This window comes from Ovis canadensis, chromosome 13, assembly GCF_042477335.2.
Source record: "Ovis canadensis isolate MfBH-ARS-UI-01 breed Bighorn chromosome 13, ARS-UI_OviCan_v2, whole genome shotgun sequence".
NCBI lineage: Eukaryota > Metazoa > Chordata > Mammalia > Artiodactyla > Bovidae > Ovis > Ovis canadensis.
The window spans coordinates 27,206,951-27,228,099 of NC_091257.1; the positions used below are offsets into that span (position 1 = coordinate 27,206,951).

A 21,149-nucleotide genomic window follows, 5' to 3' on the forward strand; every position below is an offset into this window, starting at 1 on the left:
TGTTTTAGCAGTTTATTTGGTCTTTGCAGACTATCACAATTATAGTGGGCAAGCGGTGCTGCCGGAAGGGGCCAGGTTATCAATGCCCTGCCCACCATCACTCTTGTCAGCTATGTCAAGTCCCATAAAGGATACTTAATGACAAGACAGACTCTACTTGTATAAACTGTCTATAACCCTCTCTAGCCTTTTATTTATGCTCTTACACCTCTGCGGAATTCTTTCCCCCAATTTGGTATTTCGTTATCAGAGCAAAAATAGAATGAGATTCTTTTTGGTAGACACATTCAGGAAAACACCTTTGCAGAGAATGGTCCCTCCAACCTCCACAGGTGAGAAGGCGGGGGGCCAGAGGGAGAAACTACTTATCACAAGGTCCCACAAAGAAGGAAGAGGGACCAATTCACGGAGCCTTATGAAGTGTCCCGGGGTGGGTGACGGGGATTCCCTGGGATGCACTGGTGCTCCAACTCAGGGCGCTGCATCAGAACCTTGGGAAAGAGGAAGGCAGTTCAGGTTTCTGGAAGCACAGCCCAGAGGACCCCAAGCGAGCAGCTCAAGAGGGGGTCAGGTGCGCCAAACATGCTCAGTGCTCAGTCCTGTCCGTCCCTTTGTAGCCCACCAGGCTCCTCTGTCCATGGGGATTCTCCAGGCAAGAATACGGGAGGGGGTCACCATGCCCTCCTCCAGGGGATCTTCCCAACCCAGGGATGGAACCCACAGCTCCCACATTGCAGACGAATTTTTTACCAGCTGAGGCACCAGGGGAGCCCCAAGAAGGGGGGCATGAGGGAACAACAAACAAGATCCTGGACCTCCTAAGTAAAATAGGAACAAACCCACTTTCTAGGGTTCTGGAAGCAGGGTGACGGGGAGCTCGACATCATAACAAAGGGAGAACCAAGTCATGCCAAAGGAGGGTGACTCCTAAAGACAAGGTTAAAGGAAGGTCTGCAGACACACAGGGAAAGAAAAGAGAAGAGAAAGCACCGCTCCCCGAACTCCCACAGTCTGTAACTGAGGACTCTTGAGTCAGGAGGAGCCCCCGAGACAGAGAGGAGGGTGAAAGAAGAGTGTTTAAAATTACCCAAGGCTGAGTAACTAGACTCCAATAAAAAAATTTAAAAAAAAAAAAACTAAGATAAAAGGGCTGCTGAGTATCACCAAATAATATGCTGAAACTGAACGAGTGGGATTATGGTCTGACAAATTATTAGATAAGTTAATGTAATTTTTACCTCTAAAGAGAAAGGTAAGAGAAACCATATTTAACCAAAGAAAGGTAAAGAGAAACCATAATTAACCAAAAAATTTTTTAAAAAATTACTCAGGACCAGAGCAATGAAAACCCAACATGGGCAGATCCAAACTGAGATCTGAGCACGGAGATGGGCAGCGATTTCTCTGGGGCTCCGAGAAACGCTCACAGCCCCTCCTGACAGCTGGCAGAGCAGACCTGGACCAGTCGTGTCACCCCAGGGGGCTGCATCCACCTGATGCCATGTCTGTTCCAGCAAACCAGAGAGAAGTGTCATAAAGCGAGCACTTTGATCTGAATGCAGGTCCCCCTAAAATTCATGCTGAAATACTCAAGGTGATGGCCTTAGGAGCCGGGGCCACTGGGAGGTGATGAGATCATAAGAACGGGCCTCCCAGGATGGAATCAGTGTCCTTTTATAAGAGAGACCCCAGAAAGATCCCTACCCCTTCCTCCAGGTGAGAACACAGTGAGAAGACACGGTCTATGAACCAGGAAGTAGGTCCTCATCAGACACTGACTCTGCTGGTGCCCAGATCTTGGACATCCAACCTCCAGAGCTGGGAGAAATCAATGTCTCTCGTTTACAAGCCCCCCTCTTTCCCATCTGTTACAGCAGCTGGAATGAAGGAAGATACCTAGGAGATCTCGCCGGACTTTCATCTCTGTCCTACAGTCTCAAGATGCTTTGTCTTCATGCTGAGGATATTAAATTCTAATACAGAAGTTAATCCTATGGCAGGGCACACTCTGTCTTAAAAAGTGAAAAAATAGCTGCAGTTTTGTCAGTACCCTCGGCCACCTGCAGAAGCTAAACACCTCCTAGTTTCAACAAGCAAAGAACAATAGTCTATGTGTGTGTTTCATTAGACCGAGAGGTGCTTGGTTACACCAGCAAGTTTATGGACAATAAATAGCACCATTAAAAGAACATAAAACATGTTCTTAAAGTGATCGTGTTGCTGGTAATTAAATAGAGTGTATCATGTCCATTTCTGTTGGCAAGAAGTTAAGAGGCAATTAAAACCTGTCCTGACTCATCTTGAACTAGAAACCTAAGTGAAAACGAGGTGTCCACCTCTGCAGACTGGCCATCCATCTCATGGAAAGTGCAGGAGGAAGAGGGGCGAGCGAAATACTCATCTCACAGGCTGAGGTGAGTGCAGGCCTGGAGGGGCAATCCTCTTTATTTATGCACCCCACAGCCCCCCTCCTTCCCTCTCCACCAGCCTTGGACCAGTGAGGAAAGGCTCGCCTATGCTCCTTCATAGACACTGGGAAGTACTGTGGACTAAACGCTTGTGTCCTCCCAAAATTTGTATGTTGAAGCCCTAACCCCTTGATGTCATGGAGCTTTGGGAAGTAATTAGGTTTAGATGGGGTCAGGAGGGTGGGGGCCCCATGATGGGATTAGCGCCCTGGCAAAAGGAGACACCAAAGAGCTCTCTTTCAAGTGTATGCTCACTCTCAACATACAGATAGAGATATGCATATATACACATCTCCATGTACACGCGGAGGAGAGGCCAGGGGACTTCTCTGGTGACCAAGTGGTTAAGGCTTCATGCTTCCAGTGCAGGGAATGTGGGTTGGATCCTTGGTGGAGAAATAAGACCCCACATGTCATGCAGCACAGCCGGAAGATTAAAAAAAGTAGAAAAGGCGGCCAGGTGAGGACCCAGCAAGAAGGCGGCCATCTACAAATCAGGAAGAGAATCCTCCCAGCACTCAACACTGCTGATGCTCTAACTTTGAACTCCCATCCTCCAGAACTGTGGATTTGTGTTTTTCAAGGCTCAACCCCTCAGTCAATGGTATTTTGTTAAGGCGGCCCAAGCTAAGATAAAAAATAATGATTGTTTTTGGAATAAGAAACAGTTCATGTAGGAAGCATCTGAATTAGATTCAGAAACGTCTAGCTCCAGGCACTATCTAAAATAAAAAGAAGGCAGGGTGGGGCAGGGGATGGTTGACATAAAGATTTTGAAGGGAAAAGATATACACAAGAATATAGAGGTAAGGATTTAAGGATTTTTCTTAAACCTCAGAAGCTTCATCTCTTTAGTTTCTGCAAAAACATGTCAGATTCTATCTGCTTTCTAAACCTCCAAAAACATAAAAGCAGCTGGTGGCGGGGGAGGGAGGTGAGAGGGGGGTTCAGGATGGGGGGACACAGGTATACCTGTGGCCTATGCATGTTGATATATGGCATAAACAATCACACTATTGTAAAGTAATTATATTCCAATTAAAATAAATTTAAAAATTAAAAGCAGGTGGGGCCTCTAAATGACTCCTAGACCTCAACAGCCTACTTACATTTCTTAGAAAATCAAACATAACCTTAATACTCTAATCACAGATTGAATATTTAGAAAATACCAATCACCTGAGTAACAGCAGAAAAGCAAACATGGGGCGACTCCCATTTTACAGATGTGAAAACTGAAGTTCGAAGTAGAGGAACTCACCCAGAGGCTCTATGGCCAGTGACATAGTGGAAGGAAAGGCCCACTTGGACCCTGACTCCAAGCCCAGGTTCCTTCCCCTCTGTCCGGTTTCTCAAACTCTAGTCACATGGGGACCTTTTTAGAGGAAGAAATTCCCATCCTGAACACCACAGACCTCATATCCTGGAGCTGTCCCAGGTGTTAAAGAGATCGCATCTCTACTTGCTCAGAAGCTCCACTAACACTTCAGGGCAAGGTGAGCAGCACAGTCTAGGAGTATCTCCACCAGGCTCTCCCCTCCGAACTGGCTTCCAAACTCCCACCAATGATTTGGCTCCTGGGAGGTGGACTTGGCTAGTTCCTTCCTTCTGTCTAGACACATCTGAATTTTTATTCAGTCACCTCACTTGGCACACAGTTACTGAGCACCTACTACGTGCTGGACAGGGTGTGAGGGGGCACAGCAGAGAATGGGTCATGCACTTTGAGTTCAGCATCCGAGTTCTGGATGAAGTGAGGGCATGAGAAAGCAGTGTTCCAAAAGAGGAGACACACACAGAAAAGTTGGGGACCACAGAGGAGGCCGCACGCCAGAAAATAAGCATATGAGGGAGGCGTCAGGGATGCAGGGCTGGAAAAAGAGCTCCAGGTCTGTCAAATCATGCTCTGCCTTCCATTCATTCTTCTGCTGAAGAAAGGGCACCTCTGGATTCCCCGTCCCGCCCTGATAACACCTGAATCACTACGGATGCAGGAAACCACTGCCCTCCGATGATTGCTGGCATTTCACCAGCTTCCGTTCCCTCGTCTGGTCTTTGCTAAAGCTGGGCTCCTGCCCCTCAGCACCTGCACCCCTGATGGGTGGGTGGAGTGGGGTGGCCGCACCCTCTCTAATCTCCCATCCACCATCCCGTGTCCTCTGATTCCATCCAGAAATGAATGGGATGCAGGCTTCTCACTGGCAGACAGCGTTAACAGCCAGCACCTTCTCCTCCAGTGTGTGAAGACCTACACACCACGTACTATCTACCACCTATTTCTATACCTCTACCTGCACTGAACAGTTGAGAAATACTGTGTCCTTTAAGAAACAGAAAGTATCAGGGAAAGAAAGGAGTCGTTGCCAGCACAGCAAAGAGGACAGGGTGACCTGGCACAACCTCACTCTCAAAGTCCAGGCAGCCCTCCAGGCCTGCAGTTCCTGAATATTCCACCCTTGGCAGAAGGACCCCCGAGGATGGTAGAAACTGCAGATGGAGAAGCCTGAGAATATGGAACCTGCGGATGGGAAGGTGGCGGATGCAGAACATCAAACCTGCGCGTGCAGAAGGTCAACTGTACTGTGCTGTTTAATATCCGAGACTCAAGCATCACTGGTCCCTCGCATGTGCATCTCTGGCATCCGTGGGGATCCTGGGACCAATCCCCTGTGGATACCCAGGGATGCCTCTCTACCCAAAGTGCCCCTTATCTGCGCTCCTTGCCCACCCTTCCATCTCAACTTCTTACCACCCATTGTGATGAACATTCATTTACTTAAGTGTGTTTGGGAATAAGAAAAATGGTCTAGTGCTCTCTGTGCCAGTCTGAAAGCTCACTCCCACCTAGACTTCAGTCAAGGAAAGAGCACTGCCATCTTAGCTTAACAAGTCACACCCGGTCCCGAAACTAATTTATAGAAACCCAAAGGACTGGATTCTGTTCCCGGGTGGTGTTCTGCTGAATCAGGTAGAAGTCAGAGTTCATCTTGTAACTATTCATCTGAAGAACTCAAAATCATACTTGGGGTGACCTTTCATCTTTTAATTTCTTTCCATCCACAGTCTTTCCTGTTGACAGTTTACATGTTGAAAACACAAGTACTTGATGAGGAATGCCTTTCCCAAAGGCTTTAACTCTTCAGTGCAATGAACAATTCATGGTCAGAAAATTACTATGAGTAAATACAGTCTATTCTTGTCTTACAAAGACATCAAATTATCTTAAAGAGAGAGAGGGGTCTCTTCCTTTATTCAAGCATTTCCCTAGCTTCTAGAGGGACAGTTTCCATTCTGGCCATTGAGTATGAGCATAGGAGAGGGACATTACACAGAGTCTAAGAGCTATTAGTCATCCTTTGCTTTGCTATAAATTTACACTGGCAATTATATATTGCTCTAAAAATTTTACAGCAATTAGATACTAAGATTGATACACCCAACTTTCTGCACGAAGTAAATTTCTCCTGTTAGGTTATGAATTCCAAGGCAAACCTTGGGAACTAAGGCCTCTCCTCACAAAACCGACAGGCCTTTCATTTGTAATCATATCCCCAAACTACTCAGGGTATAAGTGGATTGCTTGCCTGCTTCTCATAACATTGACAACAACAATACTAATGAAATACCACGTTACAGGTTTATACGCCTGTCAAATGCAACACAAATGCAAACACGTGACATGGAGAACCAGGACACTTTTCAATTAAAGCCCTTGACTGACGGAAAAGGGAAATATGACTCCTCTGCTTCACATCCTCAAGACGAACTCTGGCAACTAAGATGGGAGCAGAAAGGCTCTGGCAATTTTACAGAAGGAAAGAGCCAACTCTTAGCTTCCAGTAAACCTGTGAAATTGACCAGAATGAAAATCAGCAAATTTGGGAAGATGTATTCCTTCCTTTGGAGAAGGCAATGGCACCCCACTCCAGTACTCTTGCCTGGAAAATCCCATGGACGGTGGAGCCTGGTAGGCTACAGTCCATGGGGTTGCACAGAGTCTGACACGACTGAGCGACTTCACTTTCACTTTTCCCTTTTATGCATTGGAGAAGGAAATGGCAACCCACTCCAGTGTTCTTGCCTGGAGAATCCCAGGGACAGCGGAGCCTGGTAGGCTGCCGTCTATGGGGTCACACAGAGTCGGACACGACTGAAGCGACTTAGCAGCAGTAGCAGCATTCCTTCCTTGGCATCTTTAATTCCATGAGAATCCAACATTTTTGTTCTACAGCTGTCTATCAAAAGGTTGATAAGCCCAGTAAGAGGCAGCAGGGGAAATTGTGTGGAAGAAGAAGGGGACCTGGGAACCTGAATTTCAGCACAGTCCTCTGAAAAACCATGCAATCTTAGACATGGAGCTTAAACTCAGTCTCAAATTTTCTCTGCTGTAAGAGGAAATATTCACACGAACCACGTAGCACTTTTTTGGAATCAAAATAAACAACCTAACAGATGTAAAATCACCTGGCAGGTAGAAAACATTCAAGAATGGTTATTTTTGTAAACTCTTGAGTTTTTGCCCAGTTGGGTATGTGAGGAAGCATGATGTAGTCTTCTACCCAATTAAATCTCTAGAAAGGCATTTGTCAAGGTACTTGAAGCTATTTAAAAATCTATGGTGCACCAGGGGAAAAAAGCATGGTGGTTTTCTTTTTTGCTATTTCCAGGTCAGGACAGATAATGCAACAATAAGCATTTTATTTGAATCTGCATTGTACTTGAACATACACATGGATGAATGGATGGGTAGATGAATCTACGGGTAGAAGGCTGGATGGGGGGATGAATGGACGGATGGATGGATGGATGGCCGTGGGTAGAAGGGCAAATATTTCAGAACCTACTTGCAAGACTATCAGATTCCTAGAGAAACTCAGGGAATATCGCCCCGTCCCCATGCACTGCATCTTTTATTTCCAAACCAGTGACTCCAAAGGAACCGGACCAGCTTTCCCACAGCTTCCCGCTCTGCCTTCTCGTTTCAGAACACTATTCATTGAGGTCTTGGGTTCCATTCACCAGAGAGTGTGTGAGGTTAAAACACTTCCTGTGCACAAGTACAAACGGGAAAGACACCGCGGAGCTAACACATCTTCCAGAGAGACATCCAGGCAAATAATCGCATCTCTTCCGACAGCACCTGAGAGCGGCGGAAGCTCCCGCCCCTTACCTGAAGGTGGGTCCATCCTGTATTCATTCTCTTGACACCAACCCACTGGTCGAAGTCTGTAATCCAAGTAAAACAACCACTGGTCATAGGATTCAGTGTCCTCCAATCCCACATAGCGAAGGCGTAATCTTCCTCCAGCATTCTCAAGCACACTAACTATCCAGAACTGAAAAGGGTCCTGAGAGTCCTGCAGCTCTATTAAGGAATCAACTGTAATGAGGTCTATAGGGCCTTTCCCTCGCAGAGGCTGTTTAAACAGAAGCAAAACTCCTTATTTTAAACTTTATTTTCAGGTGCTCATGGAAACAGATGACAGCAGAAGATAATTTTTTTTTTTTTCCACACCATCATCCAAGCTATTGGCAAACAGTCTGGTGTTTCCCCTCCACCCCCACCCTCCTCTCCCACCCCCCGCCCCTCCCGCCCCACATCCATCTTTCCCAACTCCGTATGCAACAACAAAACCACAAGCAAACAGAAAAGAACAGTTTGTGCTAAGTTCTCACCAAACAAATCACCCTTCCCAGATACAACTACACTTGGGAGGAACGAGGGTGCTTTGAAGACATGTTCCACCAAATTTGCCTCAAACTGGAAAACAAGTGGGAACAAACTGTCTGCTTTTCCAAGAGATGGATCCATCTGACATGGGGCCATCAATTTCAACCTTGACTCAGCAGACGTCTGTCTCACGATGGCCCTGCTCTCATAATCAGCACCCTCTCATACCTGTCCGATGATACGCATAAAGCATATCACATGCATACGCCGTACACGTGTGGCGGACACTCTTGATGAATGCCTAATACACACTAATAATCAGCTAAATTAGACTACTGGGTAATTTGGACACCACCCCACAGTTGGTTTGGACAATGTATATAGTGTCTGCCCCTTCTAAGCAACCTTCTTAGCACATGTTTGCATACGAAAAGGGTGTTTGTTCAGCCAGCCCTGTAGGCAAATATGCTTAAAAAATTAACAAAGTAAGACAATCTGTCCTTTTGAAAGGGTGAGCAACCATTACTTTGAGTTGTCAACCAAACAATTCAATTAGTAGCCACCAAGATACAAAACTACATTAGGCAAAATCATCACAAAACAAAACCAGACAACCCAGTATGAGTCTGTGGTGTTCCCAAATTTCAGTATCATTTATGAAAGGCAGGAAATTTATGGTTAATGTTAAGAGAATAATGAGACTGTCAAACTCTGTATCATATTCTTGGTCATTCATCGTGTTTCCCCCTTTCTCAGGGGCATTCTTCAAAAACAGATTTGGTAACTCAATAATTATTTATGACAGTGCAGTCCTCTTATATACTGTTCCAGGATATAAATATTAAAATGTATCAGAATAAAATTATTTTCAAATAACCCATTTTTTCTTCAGTACCTTAAAACAACCTTAACCACATTTAAATATGGTTAGTCATTTCTCCTCTTGTTTTACAAGGGGGACTAATTCAAATATGATTTAACATGTGTTTAAAAACTGGGGCTATGCATAAATAAAACAGCAAATCATTTATCAACACACTTTGAGGCTACACCCCAGCACATGAATGCTTAGTTGTCACTTCAACAAAATAGTTTTTCTACAGGATTTTATATGCATTCACGAACATAAGATAGACTCTTAAATGTACAAGATAGTAGGTAACTGTCCTACCATGTTATTATTTTAAAATATGTTCCCATAAAAGCAAATTTTCCACTTTTGGATTGGACCACAGGTGAAGACACTTCGGTCCCATTAGAATCAGTCATCTAAGTGATTCGGGAAAAGACATGACATTATGCTATTTGTACACCAATGTCCGTGTGGACTCGTGCACCCATAGAAGGATATATGCAAAGGTGCTCTTAGCTGTGAGCTCGTGTTAACTGTGCAGCTTCAGATGACAGAGAATAGCTGGATAACAATACATACACCTTCCAAAAGGCTGGCGGGGGCCGTCCGGGAACCAGTCAAATCCCGAATGAGAAATTCTGTCCAGTCTGTATACTTCTCTTTGATAGCTGGTGAGACAAAGGAGAAAACACACACACACTTTAAGAAAGCAATGGAGCATCCCAGCACCTTTCCGTACATATGAGTTCTTTCATGATGTTTCTTCATTTCAGATACTGTGCTTAGAGGAAGAACTAAAATGCCAACGATGGACCTGCCGACGATGGGTAACGTCTCATCGAACACGTGCCTAGGTTTCGCTGGGCATCAGAAAGGTGAAAGAACGTGAGACCCTGAAGTCTGATCATCTGTTTAGAAACTTCTGTAAACAACCAAGGAGATGTTTCACAGCACAGAATTTAGGAGGCTCCAAGAAGAAAGAGGGAACAGAAGAATCGGAGAAAGTTTTCCAGGTAGAAAACAAAGCCAGGCTCTAAATTATAATAAAGACTTATTACTGAGGCAGAGGAGAGAAAGGAAGGATTTTCAGGCTCAGAGGAACAGCATCTCCTAATGAGAGCAATGAAGGGGGGGAGGAGATGGAGAAAGAATGTCCCTCAGCGGCACACGGTCTGGCTGGAGCACAGAACGTAATGCTAAGTGGCAGGAACAAAACTGCGGACAGGCCAAAAAGGCAGCACCCATGTTTAATAAACAGGAAATCTCTATGCGGAATCTAAATTTTAAAAATGATAGAAGTGAACTTATTTACAAAACGGGAACACGCTCACCAATTTCCAAAACTCAGTTACCGAAGGGGAAACGTGGCAGGGGGTATAAATTAAGACTTTGAGATGAAACATATACACACTACTATTAATACATATAAACCAACAAGGATCTACTATATAGCACAGGGAACTCTACTCAATATTCTGTAATAACCTATATGAGAAAAGAATCTGAAAACGAATGGATATATTATACATATAACTGAGTAACTCTGCTGTACCTCTGAAACTAACACGCCATTGTAAATCAACTATTTTGTTGTTCAGTGGCTAAGTCATGTCCAACTCTTTATGACCTCGTGGACTGAAGCATGCCAGGCTTCTTCCCTGCCCTTCACAATCTCCCAGAGTGTCTCAAATTCATGTCCATTGAGTCGGTGATGCCATCCAACCATCTCATCCTCTGCTGCCCCTTTCTCCTTCTGCCTTCAATCTTCCCCAACATCAGGGTCTTTTCCATTGAGTCAGTTCTTCACATCAGGTAACCAACATACTGGAGCTTCAGCTTCAGCATCAACTACATGCCAATAAACAAGTTTTTAAATCAGGAAACCTCTGCATAACATCAATCTGGAAGCAGCATAAAGCTTGAAGGGAAACAAAGAAAGCCAGTGGCAGAGAAGTCAAGGTAGAGGCTGCTATTCTCTTAGTGCAAATGTGATAGGGCCCCAAACAGCACAAAAGAACACTGCATTTAAGACAGCTTTCCAAAAAGACGGGCTTCCAGGGTGGCTCAGACGGTCAAGAATCTGCCTGCAGTGCAGGAGACCCAGGTTTGATCCCTGGGTCAGGAAGATGCCCCGGAGGACAGCACAGCAACCCACTCCAGTATTCTTGCCTGGAGAATCCCATGGACAGAGGAGCCTGGCGGGCTACAGTCCATGGGGTTGCAAAGAGTCGGACATGGCTGAGCAGCTTCCACTCCACACTAGGTTCTTTCAAAGCAAGATGCAACTATTTAGCTGAAACCTGAAGGAACAGAGTTATTACCAAAGGAAACTAGGCCGTAAGAGTGGTGGGAAAGTTCATGGTGTGGGGAAGACCTGGGCTCTGAGCTGGGCTCTGCCATCTGGGCTGCATGACTTCAACCCATCCAACTTCTCTTGTATTCTTCCCTCTGATGCTACCTGTTGCTTGTCTGATGCCATAAGGATTAAAGAAGATACTGGTAAAATATAACCGTATCTGGCACACTGATGCAATTAACAGCCTCTCTAGTTCTGTTACAAGTGTATATTAAATTATTACACATTCTCACCCAATGTTTATTACTGAGTCCCACAAACTCCAGACTAAAACTTTCAACGTGCTTTGGCATGGTCCCACCTGCTAATGCAATATCACATGGGACATGAGGATTCAGCAAATGAATTTTGGGGACTTCCCTGATGGTCCAGTGGTTAAGCCTTCTCTTCCAATGCAGGGGTATGTGGGTTTGATACCTGGTCAGGGAACTAAGATCCCATGTGCCATGGGATGTGGGCAAAAAGAAAAAAACTGCAAAAAAGAATAATACGTGTTTCTTAAAAAATGGATTTTGGGGGCAACACAAACATTCAGCGCATAGGAAGGGCTGATTTAGAAACGGCATTTCCTTTTCAAGGCGATCTTCCCAACCCTGGGATTGAATCCATGTCTACCACATTAGCAGCCACGGTTCATTACCGCTAGCGCCACCTGAGAAGCTCCTTGAGCACAAAGTGTAGTTTATTAAAGAAATGAGGCAATGGAGAATCCTGAATTATAAATGGAAGCACCTACACATGCTATTGAGAATAAAAGACCATAGAGGTCTCTCCCTTGGAGATTTTTAAAGGAAAGAAATCTGTATTAATATTTCACAGAGGGTCCAAATTAAATTGTTCCTACAATCCAAAGAACAGATCATAAAATGATTCAAGAGGGTTAATAAGCTCCTTCTATGTGCCGTGGACCACAGCACATACTACTAGGGTTCAAACGTACAGATAACAGTATTTCTGTCTAAAAACAGCTTAAAAGACGATACTAAAGAGTGTCATAAAAATCACATATACATATTCCTTAGAACTTAAAATATACAGAATGGGGGGAAAGTTTCTATTCAAACTTTCAGAACTCTTTCCACTGCATAAATATTCTTGAATAATTACAAATAAAACACCCAAGAGGGTAACTGTGGGTGGTAGGGGAGTGCAGGTTCCACTAGACAAACTGCCAAACTGAGCTGTCTTCCGAAGTGGCTGCACACTGCACACAGCGGCAGCTCTGAGAGATGGAGATGCTCCCCCACGTCACGCCCAACCTCCCACATCCCTGGCGGCACCCCACCCTGCTCCCCATTTCTCTCTGTGCTGGTTTTCTCTTCCCCTGTCTCTTCCAAAGGGCTGAGTTATGGCTCTGCACCTCCTCTTCCTTCTTCATAGAAACACTTTCCCCGTCTGTCCCCACACGACCCCTCTTCATCTCGCATCCTCCCCCATCTTCCTTAACTTCCATGATAAACAGCTATCCTCTCCTGGGATCCCACATCCTCTCCCCTCCTAGACCTAGCATAACTTATAATTACATATTCGTACTCATGCGTGCAATGACAGTCCCCATCTGATGACTCCATGAGCCTGGGAACCATAACATCTCTGCATTATCACTGTATCCCCTGTAACAACCACATAGCAGGTGTTTAATAAAATGTTGTTACCGGAGGGAAGGACTGACTGGTTAATGGTTTTAGAAACTGAGTCTTCCTTTTTTGCTTTGAGCCACGCTGCACAGCATATCAGATCTTAGTTCCCTGACCAGGGATCAAACACCACGCCCCCCGCCATGTTGGAAGCACAGAGTCTTAATCACTGGACTACCAGGTAAGTCCAAATTGTTTTGTTTTTAACTAATCCTGGGATGCAAAAGAATTTGCTGACTTCAGATAAGGAACCCCTGTTACCACGGATGTTACACAGACCTTTCAATAAAAAATAGGATTTAGCCCCACAGCACACAGTATTGTTGTTGCCGTTCAATCGTGAAGTCATGTCCGACATTCACAAAAGGACTGACACTGCATTTTGCTTCTTCTTGTGTTTGCCTGGCTTGTAATTGCTTACACATGATGTAAGTTATCAAGTTAAGATTTTAGTTTCAGCACACATCACCCAGAAAGCAGCGAAGTGTTAGCCGCTCAGTCGTGTCCAACTCTTTTTGACCCCACAGATGGTAGGCCACCAAGCTCCTCTGCCCATGGAATTCTCTAGGCAAGAACACTAGAGTGAGTTGTCATTCACTTCTCCAGGGGAGGGTCTTCCCAACCTAGGGCTCCTGCATAGCAGGCAGATTCTTTACCATCTGAGCCACCAGAAAGCCAGAGATCATTCATTTAATTGAGTGGGCATTAAACACCTTATGAGAGAGTACAGAAATTTAATATTTCTCAAGTTCTCCTTTTGGGTGAATACACGCTATTATGCCATTAGGCAACACTGATACTGTTCATTTTAGACAAGGGCATCACCCAGAGATTAAAGAAACTCAAGATATTGTATATTCATAGCTTAATCCCCAAGGGACCAGTTGCTTTCTCTGAAGTGCCCTAGGACCTCTGAGCCCTAGAAACAGCCATAATTTACACAACAAAAGCCATAAAGATAAGACCTATTTATAACATTCTCAAGGTATAACTCATATTACTCTGCATCATATCTTTAAGAGCCTAGAAGATAAACAGCCTCTGAAACTATTAGAAGAAATTTAAAACCTCATCATGGTTCACTAGTTAGAGATTTTTATCCAACAAAATATGGAATTTCACTCAGTATTGTACATTTTCTTCTTCTCTAGCTGTCATATCCCATTTATAGACATTTCTGCTCTTGCTTTAAACATTTTCTTGCTTTTAACGAATACCCTTCCAAAGAGACAGCGATTTTATTTCTCTCCAATAGGACAGATTTCCTGCAGCTCTTTTATTGGCTATCACTGCAGAGAAAGTGTCAAGACTGAACTGATATATCCACAAGGGTCCAGGCCTCTAAGTTCAATGGAATAAGACACTTTGTTTATTAAAGATTTTACTCTCATATTCTCTCTCTCTCTCCCTCACACCACTTGTTTCTTTCTATAGTTACTTTCTTAGCTAAACAGTTTCTAAATTTTTCTCAGGGCTTCCCATGAGAGTACATTTTAAAAAGAAATAAGCTTGTAAAAAATTTAAACTCACCTGCCCTTCATATATATCTGAGCACATGAGTCAGTCTAACTTTCAACAGCTTTCACATTACTGTGTGTAATGGTTAATTTTATGTGTCCACCTGGCTGGGCCATGGTGCCCAGTTATTTGGTCCAACACTATCCTGTCTCAAGAGGATATCTCTGGAGAAGATTTACATTTAAATTGGTGGATTTTTTAGTGAAATGGATTCCCTGGTGGCTCAAATGGTGAAGAATCCACCTGCAATGCAGGATACCTGAGTTCAATCCCTGGGTCAGGAAGATCTCCTGGAGAAGGGAATGGCAACCTGCTCCAGTATTCTTGCCTGGAAAATCCCATGGACAGAGGAGCCCGGTGGGCTACAGTCCACAGGGTTGCAAAGGAGTTGGACACGACTGAGCGACTGACACTTTCACTTTTGATGCTTTCTGAGTAAAGCAGATTGCCCTCCTCAATGTGGTAGGCCTCATCTGATCACTTGAAGGCTCCCCTGGGCAAGCAGAATTATGAAGAAATCAGTGGAGAACTAAACACACACATGAATATTCTTGTTCACGGACAGGAAGACTCAATTTTATCAAGATGTCAGTTTGCCCAATCTGACAGATTCAATGCAATCCACATCAACACCTCAGGAAATTATTTTATGGATACTGAAAAAGGGACTCTAAAGTTTACACAAAGAGAGGCAAAATCCCAAACAGCCAATACAGTACTGAAGGAGAGCAAACTGGGAGGGTCTTGTGAATGCTAAGTGAGATCACCCACAGGAAGTTCTTGGCAGAGGCTAAGTGTTACTAAATGACAGAAATGGGGGTAGAAAGGGGGGCAGGGGAGTTGAAATGGGAGGAGGGGAAGGGACAGGGTCCTAGGGACCAAGAGGAATGGTAGTAACATGACCACACCCCATCTGATGCACTGTGATGAGGAAATAATCCGATTTTCAAGATGAATCAGATTTTCATTTGGAAGCTACCTTTTTAGATTTCAAAACTGAAACTAAACCATCACCAAAGATCACATAATCGCTTACTGCAGACACAGAAAACTGAATCAAGTTTTAAATCAGTTATAATTATTTGAGTCTTCCTGTGTGCTTGATGGGGCTTCCCAGGTGACTTGAGTGGTAAAGAACCTACCAGCCAATGCATGAGATTTAAGAGATACAGGTCTGATCGCTGGGATGGGAAGATTCCCAGGAGGAGTGCATGGAACCCACTCCAGTCTTCTTGCCTGGAGAACCCCAGGACAGAGGAGCCTGTCCTCATGGAGGGCTGTGGTCAATTTAGTCACAAAGAGTCGGACACGACTGAACTGAAGCGACTCAGCATGCACGCACAGTGCTTGATGACTACAAGAATCAACTAAGGAGAGCGTGAGACTCCGGGGGACAGATAGAGGAGGGTGGTGTTTGCAACAAGTTTCTCCACATGCTGCACCCCACCCCCTACACACAGCTGTCAACTACTCTCTGGATTGTACACACTGATATTCCCAATACAGAACATGCTCCCTTTGGCCGGGCAGCTGAATCCACCCTAAATGAGGTTAACAGGGAGGTCTGTGGTTGGTCACACACCCTACATCCAGAGGCCTCACTCACAATAATCCATGATTTGTCTTCAACCACAAGGAAGTACATGAGTTTTGCTTCATAAAATAATTATGGGCCTTCCCTGGCGGTCCAGTGGCTAAGACTCTGTGCTCGCAATGCAGGGGGCCCAGGTTCGATCCCTGGTCAGAAAACTAGATTCCGCATGTCGAAACTGAGAGCTCACGTGCAGCGACTAACGATCCCACGTGCTGCAACTCACACCGGGACACAGCCAAAGAAGTATTTTTAAAAAGAAAAGAATAGAATTAGGACTCCAGGCAACCTGGAGAGACCCAGCCTCTCAGTGGCACGCACCAGCCATTCTCTTCAGGAGCTTTGATAGGAGCCAGACGATTAACATGCTCTGTGCTTTGAGCCTCTCCTCAGAGCCTTGCTCCAAAGCCAGACCACTCTGTCTGCATTCAGCTTTTTGGAGCAGCCCTGAAGGCCCTGCCAGAGATGCAAACCCACCCGCCACGTATGACCCTGGTCCAGCTAGTGCTGGCTTTTCCATCTCTTGGTTGCCATGTTTGTGTGGACTGCTGGGACTGCCACTCAACCAAAAGCCCAGCAGCCAGGTCAGGTCTCTCCTCCCAGACCCAGTCACCACTCAAATCTCAGATTGACTGACTGTTATATCTCCAAAGCAAAGATTCTTAATATACAGTGTGCAACTGGGCCTCCTCCAAGAACTTTCGTTGAGTTCATCAGATTCTCAAAGGGCTCGATGACCCCAGCAAGACTAAGAACAATTACAGACTTCAAAATCAAACTTTATGGTTACCAAAGAGGAAACGGGGGAGGATAAATTAGGAGTTTGGGATTAACACACACACGGTACTTACCATATATAAAAATGATAAGCAACGAACTGAATAGCACAGGGAACTCTACTCAACATTCTGTAATGACTTCTGTGGGGAAAGAATCTAAAAATAACTGAATCAGCTGCTGAACACCCGAAACTAACACAACACTGTTAATCAACTCTACTCCAATATAAAGTAAACAGTAAATTGAAAAAAAGAACAGAGACAATACTATGTTAAAACGCGGCTACGATGCACATCACTAGACTGAGTTCCCTGAGGCTCTTTCTTATCATCTTTGTTGATCCTGCTGCCCAACACAAAGAACCCCACACAGCTGTCCAAAGTGAAGCAGCTTATATCACCTTTCTCCAGCTCAGCAGGTTTAAGATACTATTGTTCTGATCACAGACACCTAGTGAGTGTTCCTTATGTACCAAGTACCTTCTCATATAGCAACTCAGTGCTTCCAAAACGCCAATGAACTAGTTATTTTCATCCACATTCCACAAAAAAAAAAAAAAAGATTCAAATAGACTAAGCAGACCTGTATCACAGTTGGTGGCAACAATATTCAAAGAGTGCATTTATAACAGATTTCCATTAACTCACATAATATACATAAAAGTTCTATGTTTAGAACAGTAACTTCTCCAAACACATATATAATTAAGGAAATAAAACAAATGTGAAACACACATTATTTCAGAAATTAAGAACGTGAAACACAGCTACTCAAAAAACCTTTAGATCCTGATCAGACTTCTCAAAATTACTTTTTGTATTCTTTAAAAGATTGGTATCACTAGGTAAACAAATTTTAAATAAATAATTGGAAAACTGCCAGCAATGACACCTCATGAAATATTATTTCCCTCAGAATGAAATTTTTTAAGAGTAATACTTTGTGAAAAGTCTTAACTGAGTACTGCATTTTTAAGAGTCAATGACATGCTAATTATAATCATTAAAAAAGGTATCATCTTTAAATGCATCTCACTGAAAGTGTGTTTCCACCTAGGATGAGCAAAACCCAAGAAAAGAGACGCGATGAATGCAATGTAAGTATTCAATGTGAGATGTGACACATTTACGATACGCAATGAAATTCCCCTTATTAAAGTCACGTTCAAGAAGATTCAGAACATGTTCTTCAAGAGAAGAGTGTGATTCATACATAATGAGTCAGGTCCAACTGTGAGTGCCAAGGGCTTGCAGGCATTCTACAAGTAATGGACAAACTCAGTGACCTGAGTCATGCCTGAATATAAAACATGGCCCCGGGGCTGCTTAAACTCTCTAAACCTGCCATGTGTGAGAAGACGAATAAAATACAAACTCTCTTCTACCAAAGCGTCCTATAAAAACACTGAGATTCTGTCTCTCGAGTACTAGAAAACTGAAGTGTTAGTCTCTCAGTAGCGTCCGACTCTCTGCAACCCCATGGACTGCAACCCGCCAGGCTCCTCCGTCCATGGGATTTTTTTCCAGGCAAGAGTACGGGAGTGGGTTGCTATTTCCTTCTCCAAGAAAAAGGAACTTGCTGGCAAAATGGAGACCCTGGAAAACACATTCCTGAAAATATATTTATTATCTAGCTATTGCAGTTTAAGTCCTTTCCATCCCCACATTCTACGAGAACATTATTCTCGTTCAGATGCTATTATTATTCAGTTCATTATTATTATTATTATTATTATCATCATTATTATTCAGTTGATTATTCAGTTCAGCTCAGCTGCTCAGTCGTGTCTGACTCTTTGCGACCTCATGAATTGCAGCATGCCGGGCCTCCCTGTCCATCACCAACTCCCAGAGTTTACCCAGACTCATGTCCATTGAGTCGGTGATGCCATCCAACCACCTCATCCTCTGTCGTCCCCCTCTCCTACCACCTTCAATCTTTCCCAGCATCAGGGTCTTTTCAAATGAGTCAGTTCTTCGCATCAGGGGGCCAAAGTATTCGAGTTTCAACTTCAACATCAGTCCTTCCAATGAACATCCAGGACTGATCTCCTTTAGGATGGACTGGTTGGATCTCCTTGCAGTCCAAGAGACTCTCAAGAGTCTTCTCCAACATCACAGTTCAAAAGCATCAACTCTTCGGCGCTCAGCTTTTTTATAGTCCAACTCTCACATCCATACATGACTACTGGAAAAACCATAGCTTTGACTAGATGGACCTTTGTTGACAAAGCAATGTCTCTGCTTTTTAATATGCTGTCAAGGTGGGTCATAACTTTTCTTCCAAGGAGTAAGCGTCTTTTAATTTCATGGCTGTAATCACCATCTGCAGTGGTTTTGGAGTCCAAAAAATAAAGTCAGCCACTGTTTCCACTGTTACCCCACCTGTCTGCCATGAAGTGATGGGACCAGATGCCATGATCTTAGTTCTCTGAATGTTGAGCTTTAAGCCAACTTTTTCACTCTCCTCTTTCACTTTCATCAAGAGGCTCGTTAGCTCTTCTTCATTTTCTGCCATAAGGGTGGTGTCATCTGCATATCTGACATTATTACTGACCTGTAAATTTTCTCATCATGTAGCAAAATCTATTACTGAATTTTAACTTTTTTTTTTTACACACATCTTGTGTGAAATGAAGAGTCACTAACAACTCAAAATTACAGAGGTGGAATGGTATCTAAATTATGGGACTGCAGACTAGAGAACAATCTCAACATATAATCTCACTCTTTCACACATTTTTTCCCTTAAAATCTTTCTGCTCTGAAAAACTCTACGTAGCAAGGTTCAAATATCAACTTTTTTTTGTGAAGGCCAAGGGCAAAGGGTGCAACAGAAGACAACTGTCTGATGCCAGGATACAACTGGGCTTTCCAGGTGGCGCTAGAGGTAAAGAACCGGTGTGTCAATACAGGAGACACAGGAGATGAAGCTTTGATCCCTGGGTAGGGAAGAGTCTCAGGAGGAGGGCACGGCACGCCACTCCAGTATTCTTGCCTCGGAAATCCCAGGGACAGAGGAGCCTGGCAGGCTACAGTCTATACGGTCACAAAGAGTCAGACATGACTGAATTGACCTAGCACGGGCATGCAGAACAGAACAATTTGGAAATAGGTTAAGCAAGTGCCAGGAAGCAGATGGGGCCAGACTTGCAGGGTACAAAGCAGAGTGGAAAAGATTAATAGAGTGGAGGTTAAGATTGGGACTCCTCTGGTAGTCCAGTGGTTGTACTATGCCCTTCCAATGCAGGGGTGTGGGTTCAATCCCTGGTCAGGAAAGAAGATCCTTCATGCTGTGTGAAGCATCCTCCCAAAAGAAATAAATAAATACATAACCAATATCTTCCATACTGCTGAACCCAATGGCCAATTCCCAATCATATATGTACTTGACATAATCAAGAGCATTGGATAAGTAAGATCACACTCCCCTTTTGAAACATTCTTCACTTAGTGTTACATTCTGAATGCTTTGGTCCAGCCTCCCCAAAATTACTTATGCTGAAATCCAAACCCCCAAGGTGATGGTGTTAGGAGGTGAGGCCTTTAGGAGGCGATGAGGTCCACAGGATGACGCCTCCACGAATGAGATCAGTGCCCTTGTAAGAGACCCCAGAGAGCTCCTGAGCCCCTTCCTGCATGTGAGAAGCGGGTAGTCTGCAGCCCAGAACGCAACCACGCTGGCCCCCTCATCTCAAAGTCTCCAGAACCGTGAGAAATAAATGCTGCTTATAAGCCACCCAGTTTATGGTACTTTGTTAAATCAGCCCCAACCGACCATAACATTGAACCTTGACCCTTAGTGTTCCCCCGAAGTTTCTGAACAGCATAAACAGAATTCAATGCCTATTCCAAAATCAGAGATACCTAGGCAATTAGCTCGATTCCTATTATAAGAAAGGAGAATAAAAGTGACTGATTAAAAAGAACCTTCCAGAGTGTGGGAATCATGATTTAAAACTATAAACCAGTTTGTTATTAAAGACAGACTGTTCAGAAAGAACTCAAATTACTACATGCGGTTTCCTCCCAGTGAAGAACAATGGGGCAGTCACAGTGCCTCAAACGAAAACTATAAATTTGGTGGGTGGGCACCGACAGTATAGAAGGGGGTGTATTTCAGTGTATGTAACTCTCTCTCATGATCCTCAATAACTGAATAGGAAATTTCAAAAAAATTAATCCCTTAGGATTTTGTCCTCTGTGATTCTTAAAACCAACCAAAAATGCTCCCATAGTATATCACAAAATATTTCAATAAAAATTCGCAAAGGGG

General features: G+C 44.0%; 1 protein-coding gene across 4 annotated transcripts in view; it reads right to left on the reverse strand.

Moving 5' to 3' along the window:
• Nucleotides 1-21,149, reverse strand: part of SFMBT2 (Scm like with four mbt domains 2) — a 180,207-nt gene that overhangs the window by 93,203 nt on the left and 65,855 nt on the right. For 3 of the 4 annotated variants that reach the window (XM_069547183.1, XM_069547182.1, XM_069547184.1), the window contains exons 5-6: nt 9,572-9,660; nt 7,639-7,885 (exon numbers count right to left, since the gene is read on the reverse strand). In XM_069547183.1, coding sequence (XP_069403284.1) covers nt 7,639-7,885; nt 9,572-9,660 — 336 coding nt within the window. Of the gene's footprint in view, nt 1-7,638; nt 7,886-9,571; nt 9,661-21,149 lie in introns of those variants that run through there. The other variant, XM_069547185.1, reaches the window with a different exon arrangement.